This window comes from Alosa alosa, chromosome 1 (genome assembly GCF_017589495.1).
Source record: "Alosa alosa isolate M-15738 ecotype Scorff River chromosome 1, AALO_Geno_1.1, whole genome shotgun sequence".
Taxonomy (NCBI): Eukaryota; Metazoa; Chordata; class Actinopteri; order Clupeiformes; family Clupeidae; genus Alosa; species Alosa alosa.
The window spans coordinates 35017778-35036584 of NC_063189.1; the positions used below are offsets into that span (position 1 = coordinate 35017778).

The 18807-nt window shown below is 41.4% G+C and overlaps 2 protein-coding genes across 2 annotated transcripts; one reads left to right on the forward strand and one right to left on the reverse strand.

The window, feature by feature from the left end:
• The first annotated feature begins 1264 nt into the window (after nucleotides 1-1264).
• LOC125302870 (GRAM domain-containing protein 2B-like) lies at nucleotides 1265-8247 on the forward strand. Its single transcript, XM_048256194.1, has 13 exons — nucleotides 1265-1419; nucleotides 3625-3765; nucleotides 3947-4004; nucleotides 4262-4334; nucleotides 4420-4523; nucleotides 4926-5024; nucleotides 5290-5361; nucleotides 5714-5776; nucleotides 5890-5986; nucleotides 6162-6245; nucleotides 6357-6459; nucleotides 7103-7195; nucleotides 7741-8247. The coding sequence occupies exons 1-13, from the start codon at nucleotides 1370-1372 to the stop codon at nucleotides 7754-7756; spliced, it is 1053 nt and encodes a 350-aa protein (XP_048112151.1). The 5' UTR covers nucleotides 1265-1369; the 3' UTR covers nucleotides 7757-8247.
• A 961-nt stretch (nucleotides 8248-9208) lies between these two features.
• Nucleotides 9209-16923, reverse strand: abhd17aa (abhydrolase domain containing 17A, depalmitoylase a). The gene is made up of 5 exons (XM_048263021.1): nucleotides 16732-16923; nucleotides 15678-16062; nucleotides 15335-15529; nucleotides 14318-14497; nucleotides 9209-10647 (listed from the first exon to the last, which is right to left on the reverse strand). The coding sequence occupies exons 2-5, from the start codon at nucleotides 16034-16036 to the stop codon at nucleotides 10425-10427; spliced, it is 957 nt and encodes a 318-aa protein (XP_048118978.1). The 5' UTR covers nucleotides 16037-16062; nucleotides 16732-16923; the 3' UTR covers nucleotides 9209-10424.
• Between the last annotated feature and the right edge of the window lie 1884 nt (nucleotides 16924-18807).

Below are 18807 nucleotides of genomic sequence, written 5' to 3' on the forward strand. Positions count from 1 at the left end.
CATTGAACTGACATATGTAGCCACAGCAATGGATTTATCCAACAGAATCATGTAGATCAATGTGAAGCACTTAAGTACTGAACCAGTAAGGCAAATGAACACATGGCATGCCTTGGTGTCACCGTTTCATTGTGTTCCCATGAGCCTTTGCAAGAACACTGAGATACTCATGCAGCTAACTGTGTCTCAGTGCTTGAGACCAGTAGAATTTAGAGCGGAGTTTGTATCTTGCTTATTCTTTTGAGATGAAATTAGTTTGTGTATTTGGTATAGTTTGAGTATTTGGCCTTCCCTGACGAGTACCCCTAAAGTGCAGCATTATACACTTTTTCCGCCACAGATAAAAACTAACATAAAGGGCATGAAGGTGATCACTCACAAACAGAGTGCATTTATGGATGCAATCCTTTGACCCTAAGAAAATTCTAGAAGGGTTTTTAACAGAGAAGAAGATGTGTATCTGAATATTTCTTCACTGGATCAGCATGTCATGGCTCTTTCACCTGCTGTACTATGATGCCAGTAGCTGATAAACAGTCTGATGACCGGTGTGTCTTCAGTGAAGAATATCTACCTCAGTTTCCTCCCTTTGGTTTGCGTCATGTCCAAAGCATATCTTAATACGTGTGTTCTATGTATAGTTCTTTTAAGAATAGAAATCATCGTGATGTTTTGGTGAGTTTTGTAATTCTACCTTGTAGCCGAACACAAAAGCCCATGCCTGTGAAGACCAACAAAGCTTCTGAAACGTGACTCCAGAGTTTTGGTACAATTAGGAGAAGAATGCCATCTGCTCTCTGAATTGAGACCTTGATTGAAGGATACAAGTTCAAACTCAATGACTATTACATAATGGAGGATTATTTGACAATATTCTGAGAATTATATTTGACATTTAAAAACAAATTATAGGCCTCATATGTACACAATGGCAGCCAGGAAATCATGACTCCTCCTTTTAAGTGTCATGGGGGTGCAGACAAGGTAGGTAAAAAAATGGCATTTGGTATGGCCACACACACACACACCTATCACCTGAGCTCTCATGACTTGCAACAAAATAGCCCATGTGCTTTTTAATAAGTGCGTGAGAGTGTGCTACCTGTAGCCCAGCGTGGAAGAGGAGTGCCCAGAGGGACATGGAGGCGGGTCAGACGCAGATGTCTGCTCCATCAGTGGGGCTGTGAGACGCTGGGGGAGGAGCTTGTGCATGTTGTTAGCTCTGTGTTACCACCTCAGGCTTAAGGGTAAATGAAGGCAAACAGTTGAAAGAGAGAGTGGCGGTTAATGGACAATCAGGCTGTCAGATAGACTGACAGGCGCAGAGAGGAAGTCTTATCATTGGCATAAGCACTAACAAACAGCAGGCATGAAGAGACAGGACAGAAGGTTCTCTCTGGACTCTCTGGAATACTCAGTGTAAGTAGAAATGTCTTCTAAATTTCATGCTGTAGACAAGAGCCTTGTGTGTGTGTGTGTGTGTTTAGATATTATGATTATCATAATAAAGCACTGTACAGACTAGTTTAGATAAATGAGTATTCACATATCTAGTCTTTCTCTCTATTTTGTCTGGTTAAAGAAATATGAGAGAACTACATGCAAGAACTGAAATAGTTCACAGGCAGAGCATGAAATCCCTTATTCTTATTCCCTTATTGAAATTCTTATAAATCCCTTTCATTCTTAGACAGCAGATATTTTGGCGGTGAATGGTTCTGATCTGTAACCAGAGTTTTAATCTCATAATGTGAGTCTTAATTCACGCTCCCATTTGCAAATTTCTCAGCATATTTGTCAGTAGTTGACTGTGTGAATGCACTCTGAATGCACTTTGCTGATGGTTAGATAGTATCAGACTACTCATGTGCAGGAGAGTTGGGAGAACTGGTTCCTCTGCTTATGCCATGGCTATACAGTACATCATATGCTCTGAGTAAATACATGCTTAATGAACTTCTCACAAAGCTAATAACATTTCTTCATTACATTTCATGTTTTAATTGGGTCCATATGAAGTTGCTGAATTAGTTAACTTCTTGCTTGCTATCAGCATTCATCTGCAGTGGAGTAATTAAGTAGGAGCAATGTAATTGAAATAAACAGAAACTAAGAACGAGAACATGCTGAAAACCCTGGCCTAATAAAGTTTCACTTCATAAATTAAATAACTTTAATTAAGCATCATACTGTGTAATCATATGATACCACTTCACTGAAACGAAATGAAAACATCAGATGACATAAACTTTATGTAAGGCAGCTAATACACTATTACTATAGCTGTTATGTTCTGATGATTCTATGATAGGACATGTGCCATAAAATGATTAAGACATGGTATGTCACTCTTATGACAGTGGGTGCAATTGAAGTGTGAGCACATCTGCACTGGTTCAAATTGCGTGATAATCAGGGTTGGGTCAGATTACTTGTGTGTAATGTAATCCATTACTGACTACAGATTACATGGCAATTTTTGTAGTCAGTAACATAATCAACCCAAAACCCAATTACCCAAAACATGTAACGTAATCTGATGACTTTTTACACAATTACACATTCTTATTTTCCACGGTCTTTACTTCAGATGCGTTAGGCCTACTTGCTGATTTTGCGAACACATTTTTCCCAACTGGAAGGGGTCTATCGGTCAACGTCGCCGTTGACGGCTCCTCCATCTTGGGTTTTGATTTGAACCTTTTTCTTGTCAAGAAACTATAGTACACAGGCAATTGGATGATACGGACATCTAGTGGACAATGGAATGGGCTGCTTATCAGATTAAAACATACGTTAGGCATAACTGTTTGCATGATAAAATGTAATCAAGTAATCCCCAACAATGTAACTATAATCTGATTATTTTTTTATTGTAAACTGGGCTGATTATAGTTACTTGATTTTTGCAATCTGATTACGTAATCCAGATTACATGTAATCCATTACCCAACCCTGGTGATAATGTTGTAGATACTAGTTGCGTGATAATGAAGTAGATACTAGTTGCATGATAATGAAGTAGATACTAGTTGCGTGATAATGAAGTCGATACTAGTTGCGTGATAATGAAGTAGATACTAGTTGCTTCAGGCTGTAGCATGGCTTTGGCAACTACACAGTATTTCACTGCTGTTGTGGTTTAAGACTTATTTATATGGATTAGGTACACTATTGACTTTTCATCTTCAATCCTGAGCCACAGCTCTGTCAGTAGGTTTGCCAGATGTCTAAGTAAACATGACAGTAGCGTAACTGTGGATGCTGAGTAACCCGTGTGTGCTGGTTGTCTGGTTTGTCTCAAAAAACATATTTATATTTGACCCGATTTGGAGCCTTAAAACAGCTAGGCCTGCATGGGTGTGGCATGTACAATCAGATAAAAGATCCACCACTAATCACAAAGCCTGAGCTGAATGCTGAACAGGAACTGCTGCATGTAAGACATGGTGTTCATACAGACAGTGTTGAGTAGTTGGCAAAGGAATATAGAGAGCAAATACCATGCATACGTATGGCACGCATAAGGTAAAGCCTGGGCGACGTCTCCAGACGCAAAGGAAGAGTCTTGACTGCAGCATGACTGAAGGCTGTGGTGGTGTCTCCAACATGTTGCCTGTGCAGTGGTGGTCTGGAGAATGGAGGACTGTTGGGGAAGGGCCCTAGAGGGAGCCGCTACCGGCGGGCATCTGATACCATGAAGAGTGCCAGTCTAGAGGATGCCCAGCTGCAGTTCCTCGACCTCAACAGGAGCCTCAACCTGAGGTCAGTCTCCACCGGCCACTGACGCATGGCATGTGTTAGATAGAAGATCGATACTCTTGCTCTGGCCAATGTCACGCATTGTGTTACTTTACATCACATAGATGCACACCCAAGTATAATAAAATATTATTATTGTTTTGTTGCGTGTTATTTCATCCTCCATCATTATTGCATTCAACAGGCAACAAACAATAGAAGAGGAGCGTTTGGATCAAGTAGACGGCAGCATCACCCGCCATGTAAGTTTACATTTGCATTTCTATTTGGTCATTTAGTCAGTTGTATCTAAGGTGTCTTACAGTACAGTGCATAATGTACTTGCCTATCAGTCTGTTAGTGCATGCATTCCTCAACCAGTAGTTCAGGCAGGGGGCATCCCTCTGGTTGCATGGTGGTTAAAACAAGACTAAATCGACTAATAGACTAACAGCCTAAGTAGACACAAACTGATGCATGATTGAAAAGACAGTGATCTATATATCTTTTCAATTCACAGACTTTTATGAATCACAACAAAACATTCCACAAAATATTCCCAGATATTCCAGAGGAAGAAGACCTAACTCATGGTGAGTCAGCAGACAAGCCCGTCTAAGTTCTCCTTCAGTTTAATGTGTAGTAGCTGTGACTGACTCATTGACTTGTCTGCTCCAGCGTTCACCTGTTCCCTGCAGAAGGAGGTGCTCTATCATGGCAAGCTCTATGTGTCCCGCCAACACATCTGCTTCTACTCCTCTGTGCTGCTCAAGGTCACCAAGGTAGGATTAGATACCCAATATTCCTCTTCATAACTAGTCTACAAGGTTTCTTGTATTGGGGTTCATATATCCTACAAAGGTTGTTAGGACAGTTTCCTGTATATGGATTAAGCCTAGTCTTAGACTAAAAGCTTTTGAATGAAATCTCCACTGAATTTATATTTTAATCCAGGAATAGGCTTAAACCATGCATGAGGAACTGGCCCCATACAGTACATGTAGATAGAAATGGTTGCTTCAGGTGAAGAACCTGAGATACAATAATCATTATCTTACAAACTGCCATCTGCTGGAAAAAGCTTGAGAAAAGATGGTGAGGTAAATGTTTAGTCATGTTGTTGTCCATTCCAACTGGAGCAAGCAGAGCGTCTGAGGTGACTGCAGTGCTGTTGTTGTCCCCAGGTGATAATTGAGGTGGAGAGCATTCAAACTGTGAGGAAGAAGAACACAGTGAAAGTGCTGCCCAACGCGCTGTCGATAATCACCAACAATGGAGACAAGGTAGACATCAGCTCAGTGGGGAATATTAGTGTGGAACACACACAGAGGGCTGACTGAACAAACGTCGCTTTGCATTAAGTGCAGAGTATCAGCCTGGCCAGCTGAGCGAATGGCTATTAAGTCGTTACACAATCACAAGGGTGCAATTAGTTAGCAGTAACCACTGTTTTGTGGGTTTCTCACAGAGCTCTTGGAGATTGTTGTTCTGTCATTGAAACCATCTTGCCTTGCTATGCCACTCACTTCCCTCTGCTTTCATTCGTAGTACCTGTTTGTGTCCCTACGGAATCGCCATTTATGTTACGAGCTTCTTCTTTCAGTGTGTCCTCACCTCCAGGTTTGTGGCCGTTTTCCCCTTTTTTTTGTTATAATCCTACCTTTGCCAAGAGAATAGAGTTTGGTTCCAAAACACTATATCCTCAATTTTAATGAATTGTCATAAAATATTTTTTTAAATGTTGTTTTTCAAGTAATTTTAGTGGAACTGATATTGGGTTATTGTTATTTGATTTATTGTTACTCATTCAAAACAACACAACTGCAATTTTATTGATATTACCTGAAATACACAATTAAATAACATGACTTATTAAAGTTTTCATAAATGGAAATATAGCATTTTGGAACCAAACTTTTCAGATATACTGTAATTGAGTAAGTGAAATTAAACATGTATCACTTCAACTTAGGTTGACAACGGAATGAGTAGTCCCCAAATATCCCAGGACAGCATTGACCGAGAAATTGACATGGTAAGACCACTAATATCAATCTCACTTTCATCTCAGCCTCATTGCTGTGTTAATTTCCCAGTTCATTAGTTCAGGGGCCGTGATGACATCTGTAATTACAATTCTGTCCACAGATGTCCAGCCACTCGAGTCAGGATGGGAGTGTGAGTCGGCGGACCAGTGTGGATGACCCACTTCCTCATGACTCTCCCTATCCAGACCTGGCCAAACGTGAGCACTATAGACATCAGGGCTGCCAGCATCAGGCATATCCTGTTAAGCAGGAAAGTGTGTGTGGAGGAGATCATGGGAATACTCTTGGATAAAGACAGAAAAGGACTTAAAGGTTAAAGACAAGTTGAAAGTGTTCAGAGGGTTTTTAAAAACACATTTCTTTCCTCTGTAGAATCTTCGGAGTTAGCCAGGACCAGCTCGAGTCGGACGAGCAGCCTCAGCAAGGATGGCTATTCCACAGAGGATGAGAATGCAGGTACGGATGATGATGCTCTTTAATCACTGATCAATGAAGTTCGTAAACAGGCCCAAAGTGGGAGTTTTTTAACAACTGACTCTTCAACCACAACCATATGTGCATTTTCAGCAGGTAGATCGTGGATGTCTTTTGGATGGGAGAAAGTCAAGCCATTCGTCTTTGTGGGAGAATCAAGAAACGTCAGCTCACTCCTCCTCATTTACGTCCTACTGTGAGAGCCAGCCCTTCATCACTTCCCACCACACCCCACCTAAATCAGCTCTCACTTGTATTGTAAAAATATTCCTCTGCATGAAAATAATCTAAATCATCCAGATCTAGACTAACCATGGTCATGTGTGTTTGCTATATGTTCGACAGCAGTCTGCCCTTGCCCTCATCACAGGCATATAACATTCTTGATAACCAGAAGAGCATAAGACAATCAAGAATTTCATATCATTTAATTATCAGGTTGACCTATTGAGATATTAACCCAAATGTGTTTCAGGGGGTCACCATTGAGACAGTATATTGTCCCTGGGATGGGGCATGTTGCTTTGTGGGAATTCTAGTAGGCATGTGGAACTCTGGATCTCTGATATGCTGATTTGATATAACTGCACTAGAACCCCGTCATTGTCACACACACACACACACACAGTTCAAAGGGTGATGGGAAAATGATGGGTCATTGCCTATGAGAATCTGATTAACAGTTTGACTTTTTTGAGTTGGTCTGCACAACAAAATAGCCAGTTAGCCAGTTTACTTTCTCCAAAAAGCAAAAGCCATTCATTCAGACAGTTAATTACTTAATGTAATACCGTATATGCCTACTGCTGACACGTGGTGTTTGCATCTGTGGTTCCCAGGCTTGTGCTGCTCCTCCTGTCCTCTAGCTACATTGGCCTGCGCTTAGTGGCCTTGGAGGAACAACTGAGTGCTCTCAGCTCCTTGCAGGAAGAGTAAGTCCCTTCTTTAGAATTACAGCTCTCTTGCTCAATCTGGCCTGCCTGGCCGGGTTGGATCTGGGCTTCTGTAGAAACTTACTCGCTCAATCACTCATTCACACATTCATTCACTTACTCACTCATTTCTTCACTCACTAAGGAGTTGTAGTTGATATAAGTCTACTGTCAGGATGGCCATGCTGAGAGTAAAAACTGGGTGAGTTTAACAATGACTAAAGCAGTGAGACTTTTCCTCATTTGTTGGCAAATCAGAAGTAAGGAAGAGCTCCTCCTGCACCTTGTGAACTGTCACACGTTTTACAACAGGCACTCCCCTGCAGTCACAACACTGGATATCGTCATATCTATCTTTCTGATTTTCAGCTATAATCGGAATTTTGCAATCTGAACTCTGAACTGTGACGTGACACCACGTTTCAGTATTTGTCCTGGAAGGGGTGTGTGTGTGTGTGTGTGTGTGTGTGTGTGTGTGTGCACGTGCACTAGGAGTTCTCTGGGCCTCTCCCTCACATTAAATATGATCACTTCCTCTTCCCTAGATACAAGGAAACATAGTCTTTCATTCTGATGAAGGGTTGAGCCATCACGTTCCAAGCACGAGTGGGCAACATTCCTCTCCACCTAGCCAGACGCCACAGTGACGCTCTAGGACAGAAAAGAAGAAAGAGCCAAGACTGGAGTGGAGAATGAAACCACACGGTCCACTGACTCTAGATCAGACGCCTGTGCACCTCCCACTCCGTACACCTGTGTGTCTGATCAAAGCCTCGTGTGGGAGGTGCTGGTGGGAGAGCCTCATTCTCATTCTTGTCCCATCTCAGGGTTGATCGATTCCACTGCATCCCATATGAACCATCCCCCAACATGCCATTTGAAAAAGTCAACTGACATCTGACACAGTACATGACACAATGCTTCCATATAAAGAACTTGTATCAACTGGTTATGCCTGTAACATGTCATATCTGATTCCAGAAAATTTTCATTTTCATTCATTATTTTTTTCAATTCAGTTCTCAGATTTCAAAGAAAAAAACATATATAATAGGAAGGGATCATACTGTATATAAATTAATGTTAAATCCAATATATTGCTGTTTAATGAAAATGTTTTAGAAACACTACATATTTAACAATTCAATTAACTTGTTTCTTGCTTCTTCATTAACTGTGTTTCTTATTTAAACTTTTAGAGTATTTATGTATAGTAGTCTAGCAGTGGAACAAACAAATTAGAAGGAAAATATGACTTATCTTTGGTAGCAGATGGAAACTTAAATAATTATTTAATTGCATTTAATGACTTTTTAAATGACATCTTTTTTCACAACATCTCATAGCCTGCATTATCACACATTTTCAAATGGTTTTCACTTATAACCTCACAGTTGGAAATCCCCTTAAAGTGATAACGTAAGAGATGGGAAGGAGGGAGTGGTTGTGGTAATCATCAGTAAATGTAAAAAAGTTCAGCATTATTGTTTCTCCCTTGTTTCACTGAACTATTGCAGTTCATAATTGATTTTTTCAGTGCAGTGCTTTTTCCATGTTAACATTTGAACTGTAGTGTTTAAAGTTGACCTCTAGATGGCGACGACAGACATAAGTGAATATCTGCAAAGAAAACATGCACTTTTTTGAGGTGTCTGAACTGCAATATTAAATAAAAAATAAAAACTCAAAAACATTTTTTTATTTGCTCCCTCAAATTAGTCTCACCCCCTCATGTAAACGTTTTTACACAATTCCAATGTCTTTTGGAGATGTGCCATTTTATACTAAATAAATGACAACACTTGTAGTATTAAACCAATTTTCCAAGCAGGACCGAGGCATTATCACACTGGAATGAAATGCCTCAAATGTCAAAGTCGCATGCTACAGACTGGATGGAAGAAGGGGCAGAACACAGTGCTTACCACCTAAACCTTCCAAACATCGTTCATCAAATCAGGACTTTTCTTCTGAATCCACTTTTAAACTAAAAGCATGGACAGACAATTAAAATTACTTGGGAGACTGTTGCTTTATTCATTTCAATTACAATACAACAAATAAACAAAAAATAAGGACAAAGCATTAAAATATTCTCTAAAACGGAAACCACTTCTGATATGGAGCTATGGACTGAAGACGTTAAATCTCAAATAAATATTCTCATACAGTCTCTCTCGAGTCTCGATGAAGTCCATTTAAAAAGTCAGTCACCCCTACAGAACACTCTAAAACGGCCTTTGTCCATTTAAAAGCAACTCTATTTTGAGAAGGGTCCCTTGGTTTATGAAATACTATCTTTTTACAAAAATAGATTTGGCAAGTTCAACATCCATGTCTCTAAAGCACATTTAGTGCAGTCAGTAAAGTTTTATATAGAGGAAAAGATACAAAAACTATAATGAACAAAAACATGTAGTAGGAAATACAAAAAAAACAACATACAGGACAGAAGACAAACTTTCAAATTGGCAACATATATTCTGTTTACGTGCAAGGTTACTCAAAAGGAACCCCCACCATCCTCTTCCATTCCCAAAATGTTTCATATATCCCAAAGTAGTGAGTTCATCAGATATGTAAGCAGGGCATACCCATCGCACCTCAGGTTAAAAACCACCCCTTGAGTAAGGTTCATTTCAGCCACAGAGGATAAACAAGCAGTGTAGTTTCAGTCAGTTGGCTACATGAGCCAGAGGAGATCATGGGCTGATTCAAGTGTAGTGTGTGGTCCTTCTAAAGTTGTGTACTGACGCCACATTAACGCTGCAAGACCAGCTACCACAGCAGGAGAGCTCCAGGCAGAAGCAGGGGGAGGTAGAGAGAGCAGTGACAGAGCCGACGGACACACGGCTTGCGTATGCAGGAGACGAGCGACGCGACTCAGGTATAACCACCTGGGGTTATCGTCTGCAAGAGGTTCAAACCCTTCAAGATTCTGCGAGGCCAGGAAACAAAGGCCAAAAAAGTTGTTGTGAAATGCAAGCGACCAGCACATGGACACAGAAAAAGTAAAGAAAATAAAAACCTGGGGACTCTTGACATGAAAATATGTACAGTCAAAACAAAAGATGAGCAAACACAAACATACCAAAAACAAACAAACAAAAAAAACAGATGCAACCAATCAGCTGCCTGGGGAAAAAGACAGGCACGGGAGCATCACATTATCTTGTGCCCATCTGAGTGGGAAACTCCTCTTCCTCCGTAGACAGACATGTGCACCTGCTCAGGCGTTCGCTGCCAGTTCCTGGCCAATGAAGCGGCGCAGACGCTCCAGGTACTGGCTGAAGAGCTCAATGTCGTTGTGGCCAGCTCCCTCTACCCAGAGTGGCTCCACAGCCTTGGGGCAGCGCTCGAACAAGGCCAGCCCGTGGGAAAAGTCAATGACCTCGTCCTCAGTGCCATGGATGATCAACACTGGAGATGTGATTTTGGACACTTTCTCAATGCTGTGGAGGGAGCATGACAGGGAACATCAACAACCTCCCTCGCTGACAACAGACCGTTAACACGTTCTAGGTAGAGATGCACCAATTGATCGGCTGGTGACCGGAATTGGCCGATTTTCATGAGTCTGAGACATGCCAATTTTATGCCGGTCAAATGCACTCGTGTGCCGCAATTGTAACAACACCCAGCTGAGTTTGCAAAGTTTGAAGCTAGCAACCAGGCCAACACTCAGGGTTGGATATAGTAGAAGTTTATATATTTGGTTTATATATTTAAAGTTTATATATTTAACACACAGTGAACACACAGTGAGGTGAAGCACACACTAATCCCGGCGCAGTGAGCTGCCTGCTACAACAGCGGCGCTCGGGGAGCAATGAGGGGTTAGGTGCCTTGCTCAAGGGCACTTCAGCCGTCCCTACTGGTCGGGGTTCGAACCAGCAACCCTCCGGTTACAAGTCCGAAGCGCTAACCAGTAGGCCACGGCTGCCCCAAATATATATATATATATGCCTATAAAGAAAGCGCTAATAGGCTACTGAGTTTTTCTATGCAGCGAACGCTGTGCTTTGCTATATTGCGTGGAATTTACTAAGCTGTCACTTCATTAGGCTACGTAAACATCGTTTTTATTGCGTGCCCACAGCTGAACCACAAGCGCAGCTGAACGGAGATAACCGATTGCGACATGGAAAAGAATCAAAGTGTAACGATCATAGGCTACACATGATAATAAGATGTCAACAAGCAGTGACATACAGTAGCCCTAGTAGTTCTACTCCACTTAAAAAAAATACTCTAACTATTTACTGTACGTAGAGTAGGGCTATGCCTTCATAACCTAGATAGAAAAGTGGATGTTGTGAAAGTGAACAAACGAAAGTTGCTTTTGACATAGTAGCCTACAATGAAGAAAAACTGATGCTATGAATACTGAATCAGCCATCTCTGAAAGTTTCTATAGCCTAATTGATGCATTTAACCGGAATTTGGATTTAAGTTTTTTACCGCAAAACAGACGTGCGCTGTTTTCATATATGGTGGAGCACCTAATCGCTATTAGCACTTTTCCTCCCCTGTGTTTGCGTGATAGCCTAGGCTACAACCACTTTTCCCTCGCCCTCCCATAAATTCATCAATGCATATGAAAATATGTTCCACGGTGGCATATTCAAATGTATCATGAAAATTGTCTTTGTATTTTTAGTTGGATATTGAATGTGAGAAGAAAAAAAATGGATGTTCCATAACAGTGCATTTATATTAGTAGTGTGTGAAATGAATGTCCCACACTGGGAAGCATTACAGTTTGATACTGCAGCTTAAAGCAACACCAAAGAACTTTCCCTCTGTCTCATGCACGCTGTTGTTTATCCAGAACCGGCTTTGCAAATAACGATGTCCACAGACAAGGTAGAATATGTTGCACGATTTATGAAAGTACGATGTATTGCGACATCAGATGCAAGTCAAATTTGTAGTTTCTTATGTCTCATTCCATCGAACTACAGACCCGCTACCCAATCTGGCAAACTTACATGGTTATAGCCGATAGAGGGCCGCAAAGCGAATGCAGAAGTGCCGTTCACCCTGTTACAAGTTGATGAACCACTGAAACGATTTTGGAAACATTATTTTAAGGTACAAAAAACTATTTGGTGTTGCTTGAAGTTAGACTTGAAGAATCTGTCTGCTCACCGGTTCCATTTTTTTAACAGCCATATAATTATTGATAAGTTGATTACATTTCTATATTAACCTGTTCTATTAAAGAAAAGATAGAAAAATAACTATTTGTGTGTGCTGTAAAATGGTTAGAAGAAATGAAATCGGAATCTGCTAAAATCGGTATCGGCAGGTCAAACTCAGAAAAAAACGGAAATCGGTGCATCTCTAATTCTAGGCAGTGTGTATAATATATACAGCGGGGAAAATCAATATTGAACACGTCAACATTTTTTTCAGTAAGTATACTTCCAGTGAGGCTATTTGCATGAAATTTTCACCAGACCTTAGTATTAACTTAGGTAATCCACACATATAAGACATCCAAACATTAATGTTCATAAGTAGAGTTATGAGTAAAAAAGTGGAATGCCACAGGAAAAAAGTATTGAACACGCCTACTGACATTTCTTAAATACTTTTTTGGAAAACCCTTTATTTGTAATGAGAGCTTCAAGGCATTTCCTCTATGACGAAACTAATCAGTCGCAGTATTCAGGTGTGATTTTGGCCCATTCTTTTAAACAGATAGTCTTTTAATATTGAAGATTCCAGGGGTCCCTCTTGTAAATCCTGATCTTTAGGTAAACTTCCAAAACTGTTCAATTGGATTTAAGTCAGGGCCTGAATTTCCTTTCTCTGAAACCAATTGAGAGTTTCCTTTGCTGAATGCTTTGGATCATTGTCCTGCTGGAAGGTCTAGCCATGTCTCATCCTCATTGTTCTGGTGGATGGCAAGGTTCTCCCAGAAAAAATGGCTCCATTCACCATTTCTTCAACTGTATGAAGTCTGCCAGTACCATGAGATGAAAAACAGCCCCACACCGTGATGCCTCCACCTCCAAACTTCACTGTTGGTACAGTATGGTATTTTTAGGGTGATGCACAGTGCCATTTCTCCTCCAAATATGGTGTGTAGTATGACATCCAAAGAGTTAAATTTTGCTCTCACCTGACCAGAATACATGCTCTTAGTATTTCATAGGCTTGTCCAAATGTTGTGTAGCAAACTTTCAATGAGCTTCGACATGTTTTTCTTCAGTAATAGAGTCATGTGGGGTGAGCGTGCATAGAGGCCATGGCAGTGGAGTGCATTACCTATGATTTTCTCTGTAACATTTGAACCTGCTGCCTCCAAGTCTTTCTGGAGTGGTCCTTGGCTCTTAGGCTACACTTCTGACTTCCTGGTTTAGAAATCTTGTGAGTAGATCCTGTGCATGGCCGATTGATGATGCAGTGATGTTCCTTCTACTTGCAGATAATGGCTCCAATACTGCTTACTGGATGATTCTGAAGTTTTGAAATGCATCTGTAACCAGTTCCATTGATATGTTTTGCTACAATAATGTTGCAAAGGTCTTGGAAGAGCTCTTTGCTTTTACCCATCATGACATGTTTCTTGTGTGACAACTTGGTAACGAAAAACCTTTTTATAGCTCATCAATATGTACTAACCCAGCTTACATTAATTTGCACAGATAGGAGGGATAATTACTCTCTAACTATTCCAGCTCGTTCCTTGCCATTCCTTGCCTTTGTGTACTGTTTTTTCTTAGTGTGTTCAATACTTTTTCCCTGTGCCATTCCACTTTTTTACTCATAACTCTACTTAGGGACATTAATATTTGGATTTTTGAATATGTGTGGATTACCTAAGTTAACACTAATGTCTGTAGAAAATGTTATGCGAATAGCCTCTCTGGAAGTATACTTACTGAAAAAATTTTTGACGTGTTCAATACTTATTTTCTCCGCTGTATATCTGTCAACTGTAAATTAAACTTACTCATAACTAGACCCATAGGAGGGTTAGTCTACACATACCCCGTATGACTATTTATGCTCCTCAAAATCACAACCGACGACTAAAATAAGTGCATTCAGAATAAACCCCAGGGCCTTCAGAAGTCCATGAGGTCTACAATAATAGTGAAATTCACTCACTTTGGGAAGGCATCAAAGCAGTAAGTCTTCTTGGTGTCTGGGAAGGCGACTCTCATGCCAGAGGTCAGAGGTGAGTGCAGCACTACAGCGGCACACTCGTATCGCGATGCCAGATCCACAGTGGGCACGGTGCCAATGCTCTGGCCGTACAGAATGATGTTCTCTGGGCTAATGCCATACCTGTGCCAAAGAAATGGTGCCACACACTGTCAAAACTTGGACGTTTGGCCGAGCTCTACACAATGCTACATGCTTCTGAGCACCAAGTGATCCACCCATTAGATAAGCAGGCTCCTTTCCCTTCAGATCTATGTACATGGCATATGTTGCAAGATTGTGGAGAGGTATGGGTAACAGAAATGGTGGTTGGTGGTGGCAATCATTTTACTAATACAAGGACCATTCACTCTTACCAGGGACTCCCATGATGGATGGACCATTAAGGAAGGGGAACCTTGATATGTGAAGGGGAGCCTTGGATGGGAAGGGGAGCCTTGGGATGGGAAGTGAGTAGAAGGTGCTTAAGGCAGGTTAGAGAGCGCACAACAATCACGGGGACGCTAGTCCTCAGACAACCGTACCAATGAACCTGGGTCAGGTCACAGCAGGGTTATTGCCCTGGACACTCAGGTCTGAGGCTGGATGTAGTGGCTGCTCTCTCCCTTCACAACACTCCCATTGGAAGAACCTTTTCTCTTTTGTGATTATTACACCACATCTATGTCTTCTGATAATGGTTGAATACTATGCTGATCAATAATGTGCATGTGTGATTAAATTTCAACAGTATGGCCACTTCAAAGTAAGGTTTTAAGGAATGTCACACATTGTTATTGAGGACACCCTCAAGACACTGCTATGCCACATACCTGTATGGTCACCTGAAGCAGCACAGGAGTGGTGACACCTATTTTCACATTTGTTGACGTTAGAGGTCCCTTAATCATAATCCTTCAATCAACTTTTAGAGTACTGGGTAAAATCAACTCATAAAAAGACACTGCCGTGAAACATTACCTTGTCCGTAGTGCGTGCCAGGCTGCATCAATGTCTGCATACAAATTCTTCTCTGATGGCTTTCCAGTGCTAACACCATAGCCAGAGTAATCATAGGAGAAAATATTGCAGTTTATGCGCGTTCCCAAGCCAATGTAGAAGCTGCTCATCTGTCCCAGGTCGACTGCATTTCCATGGGAAAATAGGACTGTGTATCTGTAAACCAGAGATGACACAATGTTTAAAGGGAAACCTAAAAGATGTGTTAATGAAACTAGTCAACAGAAACAAGTGGTTAAATCAATCAGATGTAGGCCTAAAGATCAGCTTGGCGATGCTTTGTCTCTCTTGACTTGACTCTCACCTGGCTGAGGGGGCACATCGGATGTACATACACCCCACTTTGTTTCCTCTACTGGATCGTGTCAGAAACACCTCGGTCCCATCCAGTTCTCTCTGGGAGTACTGGAACTCGGCACGTTCACTTAAGTGCAGCTTCCATCTGCCTTCACTTCCACTTCTCTCTCCTCCTCCCCCACCCCCGAGTCGTGAGCGCAGTCCAGATGCCCCCAAATTCGACGGGACCGTGTGTCCTGACTCCAAATCGGGCAAAAGTGCGTAAGTGGGTTCGGGGGGTAAAAACGCCAACTTCGCTGCGATACGACTGGGGCAGGGTGGGCAGCAGAAGAGGCCGCACAGTTCTCCAACAGACAATCCGTTCATCTTCTATGACCAAATGAAACCTTGAACTGCCAAGAGAAAAACAAATAGTTGGATATATCTACGTCATCAAATCGTATGCAAAACATGGATCAACTGCCATGTTTATTTACTATGTCTAACGTTCATGACGTAATATTCGCTAAGAATCATGACTAACTTTGCTAAATAGGCGTACGCATCGATGATAACATACTCATAAAATGTTACGTTCAATATCTCTCATTAACGTTAACGTACACACTACAAACCAGATAACAGTAGTAAGTTAGCATGCTAAAGTTAACTGGCTATAGGGCAACTTTAATCTTTAAATAGCATTGTTAGATTGAGAGAAAACGTCTGGCTGTTGCCAAATGACTAATCGAGTGGTAACTTAACGTGAACGTAACGTAAAGCTAATTTGGTCGCTAAAACACTCAAACGAGTAAAGAAACTTAGCATTATAAAGTCTGTTGTGGCAATGAATTCACGCTACTAGCTAAGTGTAAACTTGGCATTATGAATTATCGATGAACAGAGGGTATGCATAGCAAAGTCTCACACTACTCTAAATAAGGGCCTTCGGACAAGAAAAACACAAGTCTGAGATTGAAAGCTAGCGTTATCAAAGCTAACCTTCCGGACAGCTAACGTTAGCCGTCATTCGTACCGACTAGACCATAGAGCTAACGTCAGCAAACAACATTGTTACTTACCACAATCCCGTAAAGGTGCAGCCCTAACAACGTGCCCCCTGGACATCAAAATGCTAAAATATACTTGAAGCAGGTTAAGTGAAGCTTGGTGTTCATCCTGATCTCTGAAAAGTTCTACAATGAGGGAACGAGTCTGATTGCCTTGGGCGTTTGCTAGCAAGCAAGCTAAGGATAACTATCGCGTAGCTACCGGAAATTACGATTTTGTATCCTTACGTCATCCAAAAAAGATACACAAGAGGACAGTGTTGGGAAGAAAGGCTAGGCAATCAAGGACATGGGTAGATGGAGGATAAATCAAAAATCAAAAATCAAAAGTTCTATGGAGATGTGCAAAAGTTGGAAAAAGTCAGATGTGTGTGTGTGTGTGTGTGTGTGTTTTGAAATGTGATGAAATAAGAAAATAAATAAAAGGTCTGTAGCATAGGGAGAGGGATGTAAAAGTGCTAAAAGTTTTGTAGGTGTGTGTGTGTGTGTGTGGGGGGTCATGAGTGCTGAGGAGTGAATGTGTGCAAAGTCAGTAAAGTGTGAGTTCAGAGTTCGGATGGCCTGGGGATAAAAACTTCTTCCTGAGTCTCTCAGTTCTGGCTTTGTGACTACATAGGCGTCTTCTTAATTTCAGCGGTAGCTGACGGCAGCTGTGAGCTTGAGCTTTAAGTGATAGGGTTTAATTGGCATCTTTAAATGGGAATGGAATAGAAACTGAGCACATGCGAGAGGTTACAGAAGCAACTGCTGTATCTCCCTCAAAGAAGAGCAGGACTGAGTTAGTCACAGACATCTCTAAACTACGGAACAAAATAAAATCTAAAGTTTAGTTTCATGTGCTCACGTGAAACTTTCATGTGCACACGTGAAACTTACATGTGCGCACGTGTAACGGAGGCGAACTGAGCTAGTGTGCTAGTTGCCCGTGTAAATCCTCACAGCCCTAACCTTAAGAATGCTTCTAACCGCTGAGTTGCAACCCTGGGCTTTTAGCTCAGTGGTTAGAGCGTTCGACTCCCATGCCGGTGTGTGTCTAGGTAGTGGGTTCGAGGGCCGTGAGTGGCGGACGAATTACGACCTCTGTTGCACACGCGAAAGTTTCACGTGCGCACATGAAAGTTTCATGTGAAAAGGTTTTGCGTGTGCACGTGAAACTTTCAAACCAGTCCTGAAGTTTGCGAAAAATAAGAAAATGCCACTGTTCCACGAGGGTCAGCAAAAGGTGATTTATACAGTAGGCCTACGACTACAATTCCTCATGGATGTTATGTGAGAGTGGCCCCTCGACTGGACTGGCAGCTAAACATTTTATAGAGGTGGGAGCTGGTGTTGTGGAAGAAGACTTCAGGGGAAACGTCGGAGTAGTGCTCTTCAACTTCAACAAGGAGACGTTTGAAGTGAAAAAGGGTGACCGGATAGCTCATCTGTGAGAGGATCTGCTATCCAGGGGCGCGTTTCCCAAAACCATAGTTGCTAACTAAGTAAGCAACTTTGTTGGTTGCAATCATCGACTGTAAAAAATATTTTCCATTGCCAACTGAAAGTAATTGTGGTGAATAATTACTTAATATTAATCTTAGACTGGCAAACTTCAGGAAAAACTCAGGAATCAAGTTTATTCTGTTACAAGCAGAGAGGGTACAAAAAAAATGGTCTATGATGTAGCCTAGGTGTAGCCAATCTCTCCCTCTCTTCCGTTCTACATCCTTCTAGTCTTAGTCTAAGTCCAAGTCTGACAAACATTGCAGTTTAGTTACTTTTGAATGCTTTAAACAAAGGAAGAATTTTGGCGCCAAAACAAGCCCACTTGGTTGGTTCTCCACTTGGCATCAGACACACTTACTCACACCCACTTCACACCTGAATAGCATGAGGAGAGATATCTTATATATCAGAAATATCACTTATAGAATGTTCCAAACATTCTCACAATCAAATCATTACAATCCTTGTACTGAGACTATTAAAATGATACCAATCATGAATATATTCACATTTCATGACACATGGATATATTATATCAAGGTAACATCCTTTATCCTGTGTACCTGATAGCCCTTGAACCACCACATTAGCATTTCATTGGGG